The sequence below is a fragment of the Pungitius pungitius genome, chromosome 2 (genome assembly GCF_949316345.1).
Source record: "Pungitius pungitius chromosome 2, fPunPun2.1, whole genome shotgun sequence".
Classification (NCBI taxonomy): domain Eukaryota; kingdom Metazoa; phylum Chordata; class Actinopteri; order Perciformes; family Gasterosteidae; genus Pungitius; species Pungitius pungitius.
Genome location: NC_084901.1, coordinates 20734621 through 20753981, shown reverse-complemented (window position 1 = coordinate 20753981; position 19361 = coordinate 20734621). Strand labels below are relative to the sequence as shown.

The 19361-nt window shown below is 44.0% G+C and overlaps 1 protein-coding gene across 1 annotated transcript; it reads left to right on the top strand.

Moving 5' to 3' along the window:
* Window positions 1-273: 273 nt before the first annotated feature.
* Window positions 274-18557, top strand: LOC119211541 (solute carrier family 4 member 11-like). Its single transcript, XM_037462522.2, has 20 exons — window positions 274-467; window positions 4252-4302; window positions 5054-5149; window positions 5489-5532; window positions 5708-5927; window positions 6051-6132; window positions 6366-6489; window positions 6948-7157; window positions 8342-8426; window positions 8551-8676; window positions 8753-8866; window positions 8948-9080; window positions 9288-9361; window positions 10217-10460; window positions 12907-13013; window positions 13327-13492; window positions 13650-13823; window positions 14517-14712; window positions 15199-15368; window positions 15616-18557. The coding sequence occupies exons 1-20, from the start codon at window positions 431-433 to the stop codon at window positions 15680-15682; spliced, it is 2520 nt and encodes an 839-aa protein (XP_037318419.2). The 5' UTR covers window positions 274-430; the 3' UTR covers window positions 15683-18557.
* The last annotated feature ends 804 nt before the right edge of the window (window positions 18558-19361 follow it).

Genomic DNA, 19361 nt, shown 5'->3' with positions numbered 1-19361 from the left:
TTGCATACATAGACGAGAACATTTGTTTGGTAGTTTAAGCAGAATGTGTTGTGTTTCACAAATGCACTGAAAGTGTGTGTGTACAAACATACGAGTTAGATGTACGGCAAACAAAAGATAGTAAAATCAGGAGAACAAAGGCCAGAAATCTGCAATACCGAAACAGAACACAAAACTATTAATTCATTAAATTCCATTTCATGGGCACAAGGACCCAGCTAAAAAAGACACGCCCTTCGCCCTCCTCTGCGTCCCTGCCCTCCCACTTCCTGCTTCAAACCCATGTGCTGCCACCGGGGAGGCATGTGTGTCTGTGTTATAGAAAGATACTGAGGGGATTCCGGGTCAGTTCAGGGTACGTAGGAGCAGAGAGAAGGATGATGATGGGTTGACATTTGGAAAGCATCTCACCTTTAAAACCTGGGGGAACATGGAAGACAAAAAGGTCCTCCATTTTGTGCCATCTGGTAAGTTTTACCGGGGTGGAGCGGGTTGAGAAGTTCTTTTCATGTTGCAACCTGATACAACTGTGTCAAACGTGTGCAGGAACCGTCTCCAGTGTGAGGAAACAGCGTCATGTGAATCGTATGCCATGTGCAGTGGAGGCTTTCATCTACAAATGACCCTTTCATAACCCTTCCATTCTTTCCTATTTGCCCGCTTCTATGGGTGCTATTTCTGTTGCTTGTGTATTTATACTCTTGATACTTGATATTACCACCAGATAGTACGAGCAAGTTGCTGTCACAACCAGGACAGTCTAAAGGAAATGGGCCAATATTTACAGTGCGGCAATAAATGGCCCGTTTATCTGTTATTGGAGGTAGCAGCAGTCCTGCCAATACTGTTTTAACCCTGCAACACCACACAGAGGAAAGGGAATCCTTCCAGAAATGTACTTCAATTGATTTTCAAACCACTTATTTGGTTATGTCATCACTTGTTACGTAGAATATACAACATGATGCTTCCACAGTTGGTTTGTTTGCATTTACGGAGCTACACATGCAGTGGAAAATGGCACATATTCAAAAGAAAACGTGCTGTTCTGATGAACACGTTTTTTCCTGAAAACATTTGTGAATCCAGCTTCCTCAACGTGAGACCGTGAGAGCAGGACAGGTTTGGACTTGATTGGACGAAACCAGCGATTACCAAAAGTAATATCAGGCTTTTTCCCCCTATTTCATATAGAACAAGGAATTACAAAGTTAATTGTCAGATCATTACATGATGAGAGTTTAGTAGCAGACATACAACAAGTCTAATATATTTTAAGCTCCAACCAAAGGGTTAAAAAGTACAATTTGTATTTTCTCAGGTCAAGGATTAAGAAGATTATCTGGCAGAAAAATGTCTAATATTCTAATCTGGCCTTCCCACTCGTATTGAAGACATTCTCTGGCCAAAGCTGATGATAATGTGATGCAACTGGGATCGCTACTATAATCTTCAGGCATGAGTTTCAGGTTTTTTTTGTCATCCACTCTTGACTTTTCGACTGACAACACTTTGGAGTATTAAAGCCATACGTGAGAAATAAACCCTGATGTGTACTTTGGTTCATGAAGTACAGTTTAGTGTTTGTCCAGCGGTTGTTTTCATTGTGCTGGTGGACCGAACATTAAGTTGTCTTTATCAATGGCCGCGGAGGCGTTTAAGTGGAATGAACTGAAGTTCCTCCAAGCTGTTTTTTTGCTTTATATCAATATGAATGTGTACACTGGGACTCACTGAGTACACACTGTTCACTGAATGGATGTCTGCACCAACTGTGCCCAAATTATGTTTCACTACTTTCATGAAACTGACAAGCAAACCTTTTTTTTAATATGAAATAAAGAGGTCAAATCGCCAGCGAGCCTTTTCACTTGAGAACGGGCGAGTCCGGTCGGCCTCGATGGTTTGGCGCCTCTCGTTTCAAAGAACCAACGAGGACGGTTCGGTTGTCTGTCCCTCAAGGTCTACCTCTAGACAGCAAGTCGGCACGGATTAATAGGAGACACCCAACGCAGCTCCGTCCGTCCACTGAGATGGGGAAATCAAATCAGCCACGGTGGTTTGGTTTGTCGGAGTGAAACAATACCAAACAAAAACAAGGTCAAAACATGGAATAAATAAATCACGGAGATACGGCAGAGGGTAAAACATTTCAATGGTTGAAATTGTTTACATTGTAAGGTCAAAAGGTCTTCTGTACAGACTGAAGATGATTTGATGTCTTACGGCTAGATGTCTTACGGCGGAGTATAGAACGTACAAACATGGCGGCCATCTTTGTCTGGTCAGCTCGCTCACCCATAACATTGTGTTATTAGTGGTACATGTACTTTACATATTAATAACTTCAGCTTAATAATAGCTCAATTTTCAACATATTTGTTCAGAGATGTATTTATGACACTGCATACTTATGAATAATGTTCTGTTTAAAGCATGCAGTGTCAATACATTTCTGTGCAGGGTGGGGATAATTATTCATAGTATGTATGCAGTGCCAAACAAAGCAAACCGTTCAGATGTAACGAATTACATTTACTCACGTTACTGTAATTGAGTAGTATTTTTGTGTACTTCTACTTTTTAAAGTATTTTTTTTAATCTGTAATTTTACTTTTACTTAAGTATTTTTTGTTTGAAGTATTGTACTTCGCTACATTTTAAATCATATCCGTTACTGAGTAAAAAAAAATGGAAAGGAAAAAAAAAATTGTCAGTGCACTGATTGATTGATGAGCGGGAGAACGAACGCGCTAAACAAGAATGATGGAGACGGACAAAACAGACGCAAACCCAGCTGAAATCGAATGAAAATACGAAGCGTAGCCGCTAAACCGGAAGTACGTAGATTTTCACAGTAAGAATCGACGCAATCGTCTGTAATGACAGCGGTTACCAAGGTAACAATAGGAGTTCATTAATTGACTCAAATAAATAATCCTGGTCTGACGGGGTGTGTTAGCAGCAGTAGTTGACTACACTCGCTGCTCTTGGCTCTGATATTTATTGTTCACGTATTGTTTTGCTTCAGTGACCAGAGCAGAGACTTTTTACTTTTACTTGAATACATTTTTAGACTGGTAACTTTACTTGTACTTCAGTAAAATTTTAATTTTAATTTTAAGTAACAGTACTTTCACTTGAGTACAAAATGTTGTTACTCTTTCCACCTCTGAAACCGTTTAAACATCAGTTGAAAATTGAGCAAGTTATGTTATATATAGTTGAGAGAGGTGAGAGTTTCACCCCCCCCCCCCCCCCCCCCCACACACACACACACACACTCCTCCCGTTGTCTGGAGAAGGCCTGGGAATGTTCTGTCTAATCTGCTCCGAGATATGGCCTTGCTCAGGAGCCCCTCGGAGCCAATCCCAGCCACGGCGGCGTCTCAGACACATGACCGCTGAACGCAAACATCACACGCAGCTGGAGCTTTAGTTGTAACCGATGATGGAGGAGTCTTTATTTCGGTTTCTCAGCGGGTGCCGTCGTTTCCCGATCCTCTTCAACGTCCCCTTTTATCTGCATAATTAATACAGTGCATCATGCTTTTAATAAAAGGTCAGATTGTGCATCACGCTGCCAGTCGTGACTCAACAGGATTATATATTTCGGTGTGTGTTGTGGGAGAGGCTCATAAGGTGGGGGCCCGCTGGTGAAAGCAGATTTGTTTTTGTAGCTCGTGAAGTGAGAGCTGTAGCTCACAGTGCGAACACCACAGGGTCAGTGGACATGGAGTCCTGTTTCACACGGTTTTATCACCGTGTTTGGGACAGTCTGTTTCTGCGAAAATAATTGGTCTGCAACAAAGGGATGTCAGTGCTTTGAAACATTGAAGGTGTTATGGTGACGGCGTGCCTTGGTTTGTTGAAGAGGCGATCGTGACCCCTCAATGTTGTGGGTTTGATTGAGGTCAACACTTCTCACGGCATACAATACTAAAAAACATTGAGTCCGTGTCCATAGAAATGTCTATTGATTTTATCTCATTAATAACACAAAGTGATTACATTTTCTGTAAATTAAATTTGCCTCCATTAAGGTTAAATACTAGAGGACAAAACGTGTCCTCCATGGTGACTGCAGCCCTGTTGTCACATTGTATAAAGACAGGTGTAAAATTGATTTAGATTCTGAGGGGATAATGAATCTGCATTATACATTTCCATAATAAACATTGTAATAGGAAATGCCGTGTAATAAAAACTGAGAAGTAAGAGTGAAGTCAATATTTGTCTTTTTTCCAACAGAGGCTCAATCCACCGGGACGTCCAAGAATGGATACCTGTTCCAAGAGATGGGTGTGTAGCTGCAGTAATAAATGTTATGCACTTTGATTGATTTTCTCAGCATATGTCCGGTTCTTTCATTCGCGGCATATCATTATCACACAGCAAAGAGGAAGTAATTGAGTTAATTTTCCTTCCGGATACAAAGCAGGAAACTGTACTTATTCACATGCAAATGTATTAAAAAGGCTATTTATGCTAATGCCAATACTGCTCACCGATGAGCCATTTCGCAAGCTGGCGAGCACAGCCGCTGGTGTGTTTTAAAGGTTAATTAATGGGTATTTAATGAGGCGGATGATCTCAATGATGGGAGGTGGGAAGAACCGTGGCTCAGGGCTCTGCTCATGGAGGGTTAGGGTTAATTCTCTAATTCTGTATGGCTGTTTCTTTCTCCACTCATAAAAGCCCGTGTTCAAGATGCCATATTTGTCTTCCATACAATTAAGGAATTTACGAGGGGCTACTCTTGCTACATGGCTGCGTGTCTGGTTTAAGTTTATTTTTTAGTTTTTTTTATTGGCCCTCTCTCTGTTTCTCTCCCGCTTGTGTGCTTGCAAACAGATGGCAGGGGGGTGGAAGAGCAACATAAATGGTCCCTTAGTGGCGACGTTACTAATGGGGCTCTGCTGCTAATTTAACCCTGTTTTCAACAAACAGTTCCATCTCACTGTTGGGTTCATCTATGAAATGACCTTCATTATTACTAAATTGAATTTACTTGGCTGTACTCTGCTGTGACCACTTATGTTTTATACAACAGAACTGCGGGATGGGGAAAAGGAGGATTGTGGGAAAGATTCACCCGATATTGCCAAGGATCCCATCAATGACAACGAGATCCAGATCAGCGGTTCAGGTTTGTTTGAATAGGGGGAGATGTTTTAGTCTGTGGTGTGATTTGTTCTGAGATTAGAAATCAGGCGGAGAAAATGACTCCATCATTCGACAGTGCAAGTTAATAACTTATCTTGTGACTTAAATCGTCTTTAATAAGAAATAGGAACATGCGTGCAAGCCATGATTACAGTTATAATACTGGAGACAAAAGATCATGGACATGAACTGCCAGCTAGTGCGACCTACTGAACATTAATACCACAGGGACGTTTCAGTTGTTTCCTACAATATCTTTGGATGTAAGAAAAGCAACGGCTGTCCAAATGAGTAAAACTATGAATTTTGCTTTTATTCGCAGATCCTGAATTTCCTGGGTTTGGGCTTTTGAACACAACAAGAAAAGTAAGATTTTGTTTAGATATTTTTAAAGCTAAAATCCTCAAATGTCAGCTCACCCTTGATGTTCTAGAGTATCTGAGTAAAATCAGCAAAATCAGAAAACGACCCGCTCGGCTGTTTGCACTCTGCCATTGTTACGTCATAAACCAAACTACCTGTGGTCCTCGGCTCACTCTAGTATGTGAAGCCGATGAACTTCCAGGAGGAGGTGCGCGCCCACAAAGACCTGGACAGCTTCCTGGCCCAGGCAAGCATCCTCTTGGATGAGAAAGCCGTCACTCTGGACGAAGTCCTGAGGCGAATGCTGACTCACGTGGTGGAGGACGGCCACGGCAGCTGTGATGCGGACGAGGTCATGACCTCGCTGTTCACGGACGCGGGAGGGAAGGAGTGCAACGGTGGGCAAAACATACGAGCGGCCGTTCGAGATGGAAGCCTCAGAGGATTGTTTGACACCTCAACGTGAAAGCCGTTTTTTCTTTCTCCACTCAGTTAATGGAAATGTTCTCGTTCTCCCACAGTTCACCTCCTGACGGAGACCATTCAGGGCGTGACTGCATCGACCACCGGCATCCACTACCAGCAGTCCTGGCTTTGCATTCTGTGAGTTCTTCTGCAATAATATTCCTTTGAAAGGGTTCCGTGTTGACTTAATTCCTCCGGCCTCGCCGAACGCTGCGAAAAGATACCGAGGGCGTCCAACAAATTGAAAATGTTGTTTTTGTTGTTTTCCGTGGGTAGGGGTCCTAATTTACACCTGCCAATAGGGAATTCTGCACAATTAAATCACCTCTAAACCACTGATCCAAAATGAGTTATTTTCCTTTCAACCCTAGCTGCAATGTGAGGAGCCTGCAGAGACGTCACGTCTGTATCGCCCGCCTGGAGAGGCCTCAGAACTGGGGAGTCAACTGCTGCGAGGCCCGATTCGTCATCCTCATCCTGGCCCCTCCTCGAACGGTCCGAGCCGGTTCTCAGTCCCTCTATTCAAAACGCTCTTTCTCTTTGAGCCATCCCGTGGCAAACCGTTTTGGCAATTACGTCTTTACGTAAAGTGTTGGATTTTCAGTACTAATATCCCTTTTCGTTGCGAAAATGTTTTTCCCAGATTTACGTGATAGTAAACTAAAAATTGTAAGATGTTCTCTCTGGATATTTAATCAGATGATTTATTGATAAGATATATATACCTAATCAGGTGCATTTAGAATTTGGCATTTATTTTGGTTTGCCATTTGGATATACCTGCTATTGTTTTTTAACTTTTAACAACTTAATCCTCATTCTTCGGGTCAAATTTGGCAAAACAACAACCAAATCATAAGAAATTGTCTGGTTTTGGGTTCTGAAACTCAAAAACTGTGTTGGGGCTCTTATTAAGGGTCAAATTAAAAATAAATTCTCTTCCTCCTTTTCAGAAAAGCACCAAAACGGCCATAGAGCTCGGAAGAACGTTTGGCACGATGTTCTCGGACATTTTCTTCAGACAGAAGCTTCTGGAGGCCAAGACCCAGGAAGAGTTCAAACAGGAGCTGGTCTTCCAGCGGCACCAGCTCTCCGTAGTCACAGAGAAGCTGGCCAAGGAGGAAGTAGAGGACTCAGATCCACGGAGAGGGAAAGCGCTTCAGGTGTGAGAAGAAGAGCGAAGCAGGAAATGTGACAAAGACGCCCGGGGGTCATTGGCTTTGTGCCACAATCAGTGCAGACACAAGAATATCCACTGGACAAACATGGGTTAGGGATGCTGTATGAACTTAGATGCCAAGAAAAAACAAATGCGGAATAATACGGAAAAGTAACCCTAACAAAAAGTTGACTCCCCTCCCCCCTCGTTATACAGAAAAGTAGTGGGCCGGATCATCTGGTTATCTCGTTTCCCAACTATCAGCCGGATCGGATCGAGAAGCAGCTGGGCAGCAACCTGAAAAACCTGCCAAGTCGGCCACGGCCCTGGCAGCAGGATGGGTGCAGCTCCATTCAGTGATAAAGTACTTTGAGTCCAGTATTTAAATTTAGACGGAATGTGTGTGCTCAGCAGCAGCAGCAGCAGGAGGCAGGAGGATGAGGAGGAGGAGGGGGGGGGGGGGGGGGGAACCCCAGATACTGCTTAAAGAGAAGGCACCTGGCTGGGTAGTTAAAAAATAAACAACAAGTTGAGGCCTCACCTGATGTTCTGAACGACTTCAACGCTGCGTTTTAAAGTCGTCTGTTTATGCCAAACCAGCCTATGAAACAGAAAAACAACACTCAGGTGTGCCGCTATCCTCGTCTTCCCACGGCTTCAAATGTGTCTCAAATGTATCACGCCGATTCATAAGACACATTTGATGAAAACAGATGTATGAAATGAAAAACAGAGGTATTGTTCGGCGCGTGTGGTTTCTTCCTGTGGCGCTGTCGGGAGTTTGGAAATGTATTCAATGTTCAACGCACACACAAAAAAAAAAAACACGATTTACATGCAAGTGCAAATTATTCTTCAGCAGTGGGGAAAAGTTTTCCAATCCTTACCGAAGTAAAAGTACTAATATCAGAAGAGTGTGCGAAATGTTACAATGGACTTAAAGTATTAAAAGTGTAGGTTCTCACTGTTTGAAAACGTCCCCTGTGACCGTTTATATACTATTATATCACATACCCATATAGATACATGTATAATTTAATGGATCAACATTTTGTGAAGGCAATCAAAATAGTTAATGAATCGGTAAATCAACTGATCATTTCGTTTCACTATAGCTATTCTCTTATGGTACCTGCTTTGCAGCACCTGGTATATTTCTACTGCTTCACTCTGTCTTTTTCTCCACAGTTTAAGGATTTCTTTCGGTTCAGTAAAGGTGTTTATGACGACCTCCGCCGCAGACTCCCCCTCTACCCATCAGACTTCACGGACGGTATTAACATGTTCTTGCAACATCTCCTCCTAGACGGGAACATATCTAAATTAAAATTGCTCCATCAAATGAGGTGTTTGACAGCCTCACGTTTCGTCTGTAACGCCTGTAATAATTCTTCCAGGTATGAGTGGGAAGGACCGCTGTCTGCTGAAGTACACCACCACAGCCATCTTCCTCTACATCGCTATTCTGCTGCCTGCCATCGCATTCGGTTCACTGAATGACGAAAGCACAAGAGGGGAGATAGGTGCGGCCTCCCGTCAAACGTCCTGAGAAACTTTTTATGCTTCACATTTTACAGCTGGGTGTTGTTGTCTTGACAGATGTTCAGAAGACCATCGTTGGCCAGTGCATTGGAGGAGTGATCTACTCTTTGTTTGCCGGCTCACCGCTCGTCATTCCACTGACCACTGCGCCGCTGGCCATCTTCATAAGCGGTGCGTGTCGCGTCCTGCCATATCAACAGGCGCGCTGTGTGGTAATAGTATAATTCAATGAAGTTGTCTTTTTTTTCTCAGTCATCAGGGGAATCTGCGACGACTACAAGCTGGACTTTGAGGCTTTCTACGCCTGCATCGGTTTGTGGAACAGTCTGTTCCTCATCCTCGGAGGCTTGTTCAATGTCAGCCTGTTCATGAAGCTCTTCAAACGGTGAGGACACAGCGGCGCATTCGTTACCATACTTGTAGCCTGCTCGTAACCAGCCGCGTGGCCATGCACTGAGGAAAGGTCACTGATCCGTGACCTGCGGATTACAGACATTATTATGATTGGAGTCAAATCTGCACTCTTGCTATCTGCGCCGACATTTCGCCTTGGATGGATTGTTGTGACTTTGGACATTCTGTTATCTCGCAGCTCAACAGAAGAAGTCATCGCGTTGTTCATCTCCATAGCGTTTGTCGGGGATGCGGTGAAGGGCACTGTCAAAAGTAAGTCCAGCCGAGGTCAGCCTGCACTTTTCCCACGTCTCGAATGCTCGTCTCTCCAAGCCGAAGGGGAATGTCGTAACGCCCTTTGTTGTTGTCGTTTGTCAGAGGTAATGTGGCCCGGCGAAATGTATACATCCATCACGGGTGGAAAAGCAAGCGTGAAATCAAACAGGGCTCCTGTAAATTTTGGAAAAAAACAGACAACTGTGTAATGCAAATATGTCTTTCACACAGCTTCTAGTGGTATGTTTTTCACAAGACGGTTAACAGAAGAGCAGCTGATGGGTTCTTTACAGCCTTCCTTTTGCACTCAGCTGTAGTTTTCTTTTAAAATACATCAAACCGAGCTTGAACACAATGCCCTGCTTGAATGTCTTTGAATGGCTCGGAATAAACAAATACAAAAGAGGAATCGTAACAATAAGGAAATGTGTCGACATGTCAAGGCTTTTGTTCCACCATGACAGTGAAAATAGTTGCTCACTTTCTTACGTCTTGTTTTTCCATGAAACTTTTTCATGTGAGGATTAAATATCAAATTCAACCCTCACATAACCTTTTCTTGTTAAAGCCCAGAATTGTGTCCCGATTCCACAAAATAAAATATCAATGAATCCAACTTTTCTTTTAAAACATTTGCGGTGAGTATGTTGTTAATACATCGTTATTATTTATTATGACGTGAAAAGGAACAACTGCATTGGTGGCAGCAATACCCTCACAAAATCAAATCAGAATTAACCTGAACAAATACCCCAATGCTTGTTCCTTCATGCAGAAAGGATCTTGAGCAACAAAGTGCGTTCTCTCTGGCTCTGGTGTCATCTTTTGTCTTCTTTTGCCCCCATTTGCTAGTTTTTCAACACTTCTACCACGGTCCCACTCTGGCGACCACAAACAGCACGCTGGTGCTTGAGCAGATCAAAGACATTCTCGAGCATCATAATGAGACTTGGTCTGTGACGGGACATTCAGAACACGCATCAGTCTTCCTGCCCGAAACTCTGGTGATGACAACGAGAGAGAGGCCTGTCCTGTGTGTGCTGCTCATGCTGGGGACTTTGTGGCTGGGTTACGCCCTCTACCTCATCAAGAGGAGGTATGCTTACCCACTGGACCATTTGCTCCAATGATATGAAATACAAACTCAGAAAGAACCCTATAAATGCATCCCCACAGCAACACAACTTAAAAGGATCCGGTTACAGGTGGAAGTTGCCAAAATGTCATCCGGTGACCTGACAGTTTAATACATTGTTTAAAATGATAGTGGAGATCCCAAAGATGTTCTATGTTTAGTTATTTATAAACCTATAACTTCCATGTGAAACTAATTTGATATACTATAGACTATAGTATATCAAACTATACTAAGTTTATAGTATAGTATATACTATACTGCTAAGTAGTTTAATGTGTAACTTTTTGTTAAGTGGCTGTTGCTGAGAATGTTAAATATAAATCTTTAAATTAACTACTAACCATACCTGTCAGCTGAATGTAGTGGAGCTAAAAGTAAAATATATCCGTTTGTGTGGTATAAGCAGTGGTGGAAAATACCTTCAGTCAGGGTCAGTACTTGTACTACTGTCACACTCGGGCTGGGGCAGGATGCAGTGAGGACTCAGGCGCAGAGTTTCTCGATCCAAAGTGCTCTTTATTCTCAAACTAAGACGTGCTCCAATGACGAGGGACATATAGACAATGACGCGACAAAGGACAACAGGCACACAGGGCTTAAATACACAAGGGCTTCGTGGCGGGGGGCGCCGGGCGGTGCGGCTCCGGCGTCGTCGTGGCGGGGGGCGCTGGGCGGTGCGGTTCCGGCGTCGTCGTGGCGGGGATCACCGGGCTGAGCCCTGACCCCAATCCCCCTCCATGGACCGGATTCCAGACGGTCCCCAGAGGGTGGGAAGGGGGGGTCAAGATCGGGCGTCGAGGGGACGGGCGGAGACAAGACTCTGGGGGCCGGGACGGGCGCAGACAAGACCCTGGGGGCCGGGACGGGCGCAGACAAGACTCTGGGGGCCGGGACGGGCGCAGACAAGACTCTGGGGGCCGGGACGGGCGCAGACAAGACTCTGGGTGCCGGGACGGGCGCAGACAAGACTCTGGGGCCGGGACGGGCGCAGACAAGACTCTGGGGGCCGGGACGGGCGCAGACAAGACTCTGGGGGCCGGGACGGGCGCTGACGGGCGTCTGGGGGCCGGAACGGGCGCTGACGGGCGCTTGGGGGCCGGAACGGGCGCTGACGGGCGCTTGGGGGCCGGAACGGCCGCTGACGGGCGTCTGGGGGCCGGAACGGGCGCAGGAGCCGGGTTCGTGGTCTCCTCCCCCCCCGGGCTCCCTTTCCTCGGATTGAGGAGGTCTCGAAGCTCGAGGCACATCTCCCTGTAGCCTCTGGGCCCGAGAACAAGGTCCGTCTTGCGCTGCCAGAATGGACTTCCCACGTCCAAATAGTCGGGGCCCTGACCGCTCCAAAACTCTGCTGAGTCCTCCTTTGGTCGCGTCATTCTGTCACACTCGGGCTGGGGCAGGATGCAGTGAGGACTCAGGGGCAGAGTTTCTCGATCCAAAGTGCTCTTTATTTTCAAACTAAGACATGCTCCAATGACGAGGGACATATAGACAATGACGCGACAAAGGACAACAGGCACACAGGGCTTAAATACACAAGGGAGGTGCAGGTGATTGGACACAGGTGGAGACAATCACGCAATCACAAGACAAGGCAGGAAGTGAAGTTAACCCAGGACCACAAGAGACATGAAACTTCAAACTAAAACAGGAAGCGAGGCCAAACCGTGACAGAACCCCCCCCTTAAGGACCGAATTCCAGACGGTCCTAAAGGAGGGTGGAACCTAGAAAAACAGACAAGGGAGGGAGGGCGGGGAACCGGCCAAACCGTGACAACTACTTTATATGTACACTCACCCACTGCATTAATCTGGCAGCTGTAGTCATGAGTCACTTTTTTGATTCTTATGCAGTTAATTAAACACATGAGCCGATGGCTTGCAGCGCCTACAACAGCAAAGGAGCCAGCAGAGCAAAATGTTTAACCCCTGCTGAAGTAGACATCACACCACAGCAAACAGTTGGTGTCCTCATTGTTGCATATTGCACATTTTTAAAAGATGTGAAGTAGTGTCCAAGTAGGAACCCCAAATACAAGAATCTGAAATCAGCATAATGGATCTCCTTTAAACGACAATCTGACTACTTTAAATACGATGTGGAATATATGAAAGTACCTAACTACATACAATGACTGCATTTATTGGCATGCGATTATAAAGCCTGGAGATACCTGAAAAAGAGAAGAATAATGATATCCCAGGGGTCGAATAGCAATGATTTTCACTCTATTTCCAAATCTTACTCTGAGGACATTATTGCCCCCCCCCAAAAAATGTCAGTACTTCACATGAATTAGGTTTCAAGTAACTACTGTAACATGAATAGGTAAAAACCTTTTTAGTGTTTATTACATCAGACATGCAAGATGTAGAAATATGTGTCGCTTCCTTTCCCCCCCCACAGCCCTTATCTGAACGGCAGAGTCAGGGAGGTGGTGTCTGACTGCGCTTTGCCGATCTCTGTGTTGGTTTTCTCCTTCATTGGCTCCTACCTGTTCCTTGACATACAGCGTGAGTTCACATCTCTTGCTTAAAAGAACTAATAGAGTCCCCTCGAGACTCACAGTCACAACCTTTTTGGCACAGAACACCTTTCGCTGTTCACAAATCCTCTGTTGGAGGCGTAAAGAAGAACATATTTGCTTTCAAACTAGTGGGGGTTCTGAATCAATGTCTGTAAAGACACTGTGTTGAATGTTGCTTAAAAGAACAAAGCTTATTAGGCTTTTCTATTCATGTCGTCATCATTGTCCTTTTACCTTGCCAATGTGACTATATGAGATATTGGATCTAATTCTTTCTACGGATCTTATGTACCTACCAGTTCCTGTGTTCAATGTCCACAATGGCCCCATCTTCAACTTCCCTCCATTTAATAAGCTGTCGGCAATGAACACACTGAGCGCGGTCGGCCTGGGTTTCCTCCTCGCACTGCTCATCTTCATCGACCAGAACATCGTCATCTCACTCACGCACGTTCCAGAACACAAGTAAGGCGTTTGATTAACGAGCCATGACAAGGAGCGTCACGTAACGCGTACATGTGTTCTATGTTGTGTCTTCTGTAATGTATATGGGTTACATTTGAATGCCGTAGTGTGTATTGACAAACCACTTGACTCTGTTGTGTTTGTGCGCGCGTACCAGGTTGCTAAAAGGAACCGCGTTCCACTGGGATTTGATGCTGACTGGTTTCATCAACATCCTGATGTCCTGTCTGGGGTTGCCATGGATGCACGCCGCCTTCCCACATTCCTCGCTGCATGCCCGCCAGCTGGCCAAAGTGGAGCAGCACGTCGAGAACGGACACGTCTACTCAACGTGCGTGAAGTTAAAAAACGAGGGGAGGCGTCAAGCGAAAGAAAAACCACCAGCGCTCCTTAAACAAAAGCCTTTAAACCGTTAGTGGTGAATGTTCGAAGGCTGACAAAAATTATTTATATTCTTATTCAGTGAAGGGTGTGATTTTACAATCAATATTATTCATTTTATAAGTACATAGGAAATATTTAGGAGCACTGTGAGATCATTTAGTCAAATAGACTCTGCATAAAAAAATAGTTTGATTATTTTAGTGTGACCTAACATGAATAATGTATTCATACGTTTTTTTATTGGAGTAGTCCTTTGATGTAATGTGTGGAATGTTTGTATACAGCAATAGAAAAAAAGGAAAGATGTATATACTATAAATAAAAGTAAAGCTGACCATTTGATCAAATCTTAAGTGACATGCATTAAAATGCATGTTAATTGGAAAATAGTTTAGAATGACCCTTTTCTTAGAAGATATTTCCTTTTCATCTAGCTGAAAAACATTAGAGGGTGTGATGAAAGGGATAAGAAAAAAAACTTAAACAGATTAAAGTATCCTATATTTAAGTCAAGAATAACCTTAAATTGATGATCAGACTGAGGCTGTTGCGTGTGATTGAATAATTGACTTGTTCTCTAGTCAGATGAGGTGTTCTTGGTATATTCTAAGCGATTCTTCTCTGCCACTGTTTCACACAGTATTGTCAGTGTGAAGGAAACTCGTCTGACCTCACTAGTGGCCAACATCCTGATCGGCCTGTCTGTCTTCATGCTGCCCATTCCTCTTCAATGGATCCCAAAGCCCGTCCTCTACGGCCTCTTCCTCTACATCGCAGCCACTTCGCTCGATGGGAATCAGATGGTGGACCGCATGGCCCTGCTGCTGAAGGAACAGGTATGCAGGGATGACTCTGATTTGATTGTTAGGCAACCTGGCACTTTTTTGTGCACACGACTGGCGCTCACTGGATATTTTCTCTTTTTCGGACCATTCACTGTAAACCCTAGAGATGGTTGTGAGTGAAAATCCTTTAGATCAGCTGTTTGTGGCCTGCTCAGAACAGCCTGTCTGGCACCAACAACCATGGCACCATCAAAGTCACTTAAATCCCTTCTCTTTCCCATTCTGATGCTTGTGTTAACAAGCAATTGAACAGGCCTACCTAATAAATTGGTTGTTGGGTGTACGTTGTTATACAATAACAATTTCTTGTAGAAACCACAGTCATTTGATACAATTGTGAAAAATGTCATTTGTTCTGCAATAAGAGCATTTAAATGAGCATGGCAATGGCTTCTGGCCAGTCATCTTATATTAACCAAACAAAATCGAACTGAAAACTCCATTATAACCACATCTCACCCTCTCTACTTTGTCCAGACCTCTTATCCTCCTACTCACTACATTCGCCGTGTGCCTCAGAGGAAGGTCCACTACTTCACAGCGCTGCAGATGATCCAGCTGATCGTCCTGTGCGCTTTCGGGATGTATCCTCTGCCCTACATGAAGATGGTCTTCCCCCTCATGATGATCCTGCTGGTCCCTGTCAGGTGAGACAACCCGGGGCCAACAGGGGGCCAACAGGGGGCCGTGGAAACCAAAACAGGGAATGTGTGCACTGAGGGGTTAAGTTTCACGCAGAGCTCTTTACATGGTGGCGCTGTACAGATTTTACCCATGAGGAACAGTTTGCTGGTAAAAGCGGATGTTAATGTTCAGATCTGAAGCATTTATATCGTTTGATACTACGCATGGGACACATGTAACTGTACAGCATCCCTCTGTGTTTTCTCTCAGGACCAGCCTGCTTCCCCGAGCCATCGACGCCAAGTACCTGGATATCATGGACGCCCAGCACCAGTAGAACGACTGGTCACGCACATTGTGAAAGGATTCACTTTCTTCGGTTTGAGGGAGAAAAATACTCTGAATGCAATGGATGCGTTAATGACGAAACAAAATGCGTTTGGACTTCCGTGTGTGGATGCAAGCACTCCGCTGGTGACCGGTTGGCAATTTACTCCCCCAGAAGTGTTCTCATTGTTCATAGAGCAGGTACCATCAAGGCAGCTGATTTTCTTTAAATATGTCCCACCGCGTTGTGAAGTAGCGAGCCGTTTTAAAGTGTGATGTGCGAGAGGATTTCAGCGTTTAACGTACCGACTGTCATTCAACAACGTCTGGACGACTTTCTCAAATGCTAAAAATGAGTCACCGATTGCTGATAGTTTGAATCAACTCTTAAGTTGGATGTCATGCACAATTTTTTTAATGTTAATATGGTTGTGGTAATTTGTTCTGTGCATAGTCATGTTTGAATTAAATCAAACTGCTGTTACACAAAATAATTGAATCAACCGTTTTGATTATGCTGAACCTCTTAGATATTAAAATCTAAACTCATAACTGCTTGAGTAAAAGAAGACTTTCAATAGTACACAATTGATTGAGATGAGTGAATGGTTGTACAGCTCTGATTGTTGAATTCCTCCAACAGATGGCAGTAGAGGTTTATCTTCAGGATGGTTTGAGATCAGGCTTGGCTCATTATCCACATATATTTACCAAAAAATAAGGCCAATTGTCCAGCGTAAGAAGTGGATATTGTCGTGGAGAGGCATTTCCACAAAATACACCACTTTCAGAAGTTTTGTGGCATTATTTTGTTTTATCTGTTTTAAGACACTGTTTTTAAAGCCAACAAACCATCCAACTCTTACATTTGAATTGCAAAAATTGCATCGACCACTTCATCACGAATGCTCTTCAGACATGTATTAACCGTTTGTACTGAGTGCCTTGAATACATTTGCAGGCAGAAACAAAAGGAGGCTCATTTTCACATTGTGCTACAATGAAGCAGGGGACGCAATTATCGTCTGTGGGCACACGCGTCTCTGTACGTGTATTCATGAATACAGCCGAAGAAAAGAGTTGGTCGCAATTCAGTCAGTAATTTGGAATTAAATTGCCCATAGAAAATAACCTGTCTTTGTTGTCTAAACCAGACCTGGAAAGGACCAAGTGAATGTGGTCTGATAGCCAGTACGCTTCTTTCTCTTGATTTATACAAAGTAAATTCTATGATCTTAACGTGCTTGATTACACGTTTTGCTGATTAGTCTCATTGTCCGTTTGAGAACTACATCGGAGTGTAATTGAACACAGAGATGTCTAAATGACTAAAATTCAACCTGAATGCTGCATCCGTCTTGCGTTTCTTCAAATGATCGTACTAACTGACACAGCGGCATACAAGTGGACCCTGATGACCTCAATGTGGAGCCCTGTAGTCCGGTCTGCCTCAATGAGTCAACTGTGGGCATGGGTTTTTAAAAATCAGACCAGCCCTGTGAGATTAGTTACTTACCTAATTAACAAGAGAGTGCTGACGATGACACGCCTATCATCTCCGTCACCCACACGGAACAACCCTTCCTGATCGGAGATCCTTGGTGTATCATTTGTGCTCTTGTCTTTGCAGGTGCAGGCCGGCATCTCCATTAAGCCGTGGGAGTCCTTCACATTTCTGGAGTCTCCTCCGTGTACCTATGCAGACTAGTACACCTGTCTCGTCTCTTCCATCTTCCAGAAGAGACGTCAGCGGAAAAAGAGTCCACGTGCCTTTGATGCCCTGAAAGCTGCAGAACTTCCAACCTTTCTCAAGACATTGCGCCGACGCCGGTCAGCTCTGTGTCTGAAGGTGCGAGGCAGCCGAGAGAGAAGAGCCTCCACCTCGCCGGTGTTGATCTGCAGAAATACACGCACGTATTCGTCACGCATAACTGCTTTCGCACACAAACGAAGAGACAATCTCGCACATCGTCTTACACCTCTGCCCTTCATTTTCGGAATGCTTACACTCGGTTCTCACACTTCCACTTTATTCAGATCAAAAGAGCAAGTGTGAAGACAATACAAGCCACATAAGAGGTCTTGCGCCACTCGCGTGGGCTGAGAATAAGCAGCAAGGTGACAGTAGAGACAGAAATCCACTGTAGTAGCTGCCGTAGGCAACCCTAGTGTGTCTTGCATTAATAACTAGGTTATTCAAGCCCGGTGCTGATGTAAGGATGCATTAAGGCCCATCATTGAAATGGAACCGCTGTATCATTACAGACAATGGAGCTGTGTGTGGTGCCGGTAGATAAGCAGAGAGGATTGGGCTTGTTGACGGGCAGTCCAGCAGGAGGTATTGACAAAGCGCTGTGGGCTGCTTGATGTGCAGTCAGTGTGGAAACAACAGATACAACAGCCACATGACAGACTCTGAAACACAACATCACCATGTGCCAAACACGTGCAAAAAAGATATTCTGGGAAATGTCTAATCTTTCTATTCTTCATGAAGTTTCTTGCAGCACATTAGATGAGAAGCAGAGATCAGAGCATCACTCATGAGCTTACACCTGATTACAATTGCCTTTAAACCTCTTCAAGTAACATCCTCGCGATCAGTACAGAAACCGAAGCGTGATCAAAACAGCGATCTTCTAATCTAACTCTCAATAAACATATTTCCCCAAATCTTGAGCTATTCTTGCCTCCTGCCTCTTGTATACCAAACAGGGCATGATTCAGCCTATACAGTCACTGTGTCACTTTCTGATGTTTGTTAATAGAAATATAAAAGGGAAACTGTCAGACCAGCTCCAACACGGTGATGCAAGCTGTCTTCAATACTACACTTTGATCATGTGGATGATGAGAAACCAATTACTTGCATTAATAAAATCAATAAAATGGCTATCACCTGCACCTCAAGCTTGTTTACATGCCAGGAGGCTAAAATGGCACAGCAGGACACTAGCGTACAGCAGGCCCACATGTCAGCCCTGAAAGGAAATTCAATCTGCGTCACTATGTCTAGGAGTGTGAGACTGTGTGTGCATGTGTGTGATAGAGAGAGTTACCTTGTTGTTCAAATGCTGCAGGTAGGAACAGACATACTCAATGCTGGCTCCAAACGGGTGAATGAGCAGGAATGTCGAAATGATGAGGTTAAACAAATAGGTCAAGCATAAGTGCTAAATTAAACTGTCACAATGCCTTTGCATTGTGACAGTTTAATTTAGCACACATACATTTACAATTTAGCACACATACATCGTCTCGAGATTCCAGTTTTTTAGTTTCTCACGCTTGTGTAACCTGTAACCTGTGTAATCTGTAATATATTTTTTCTGGTGGTCAGACAGGTTATAGCCAAAGATATAGAGCGGAGGATCGTCTGTGTATAAATAATAGGATATGTGATGATACTTAATCTGGATCAGATTGAAAAGTAGTGGACCTATGAATGACCCCTGTGGCACTCCAGACCACATACTGAACCATGCTAATTCAAAATGTGAATAGAAAGTTGGTATTGAGCTCCAGTCAATGAGGTCATTCTGGTCTAGAAGCTACACATTTCATTTGTTGTTATCTATTGCTAATTGCTAAAGATATTATAAATGTAATCTTGTGTTAAAAATAACTTCCAGTATCTGAGTGACAATTGTCTAGATAACTTTCTTTATTTCACAAGATTACACAACTGT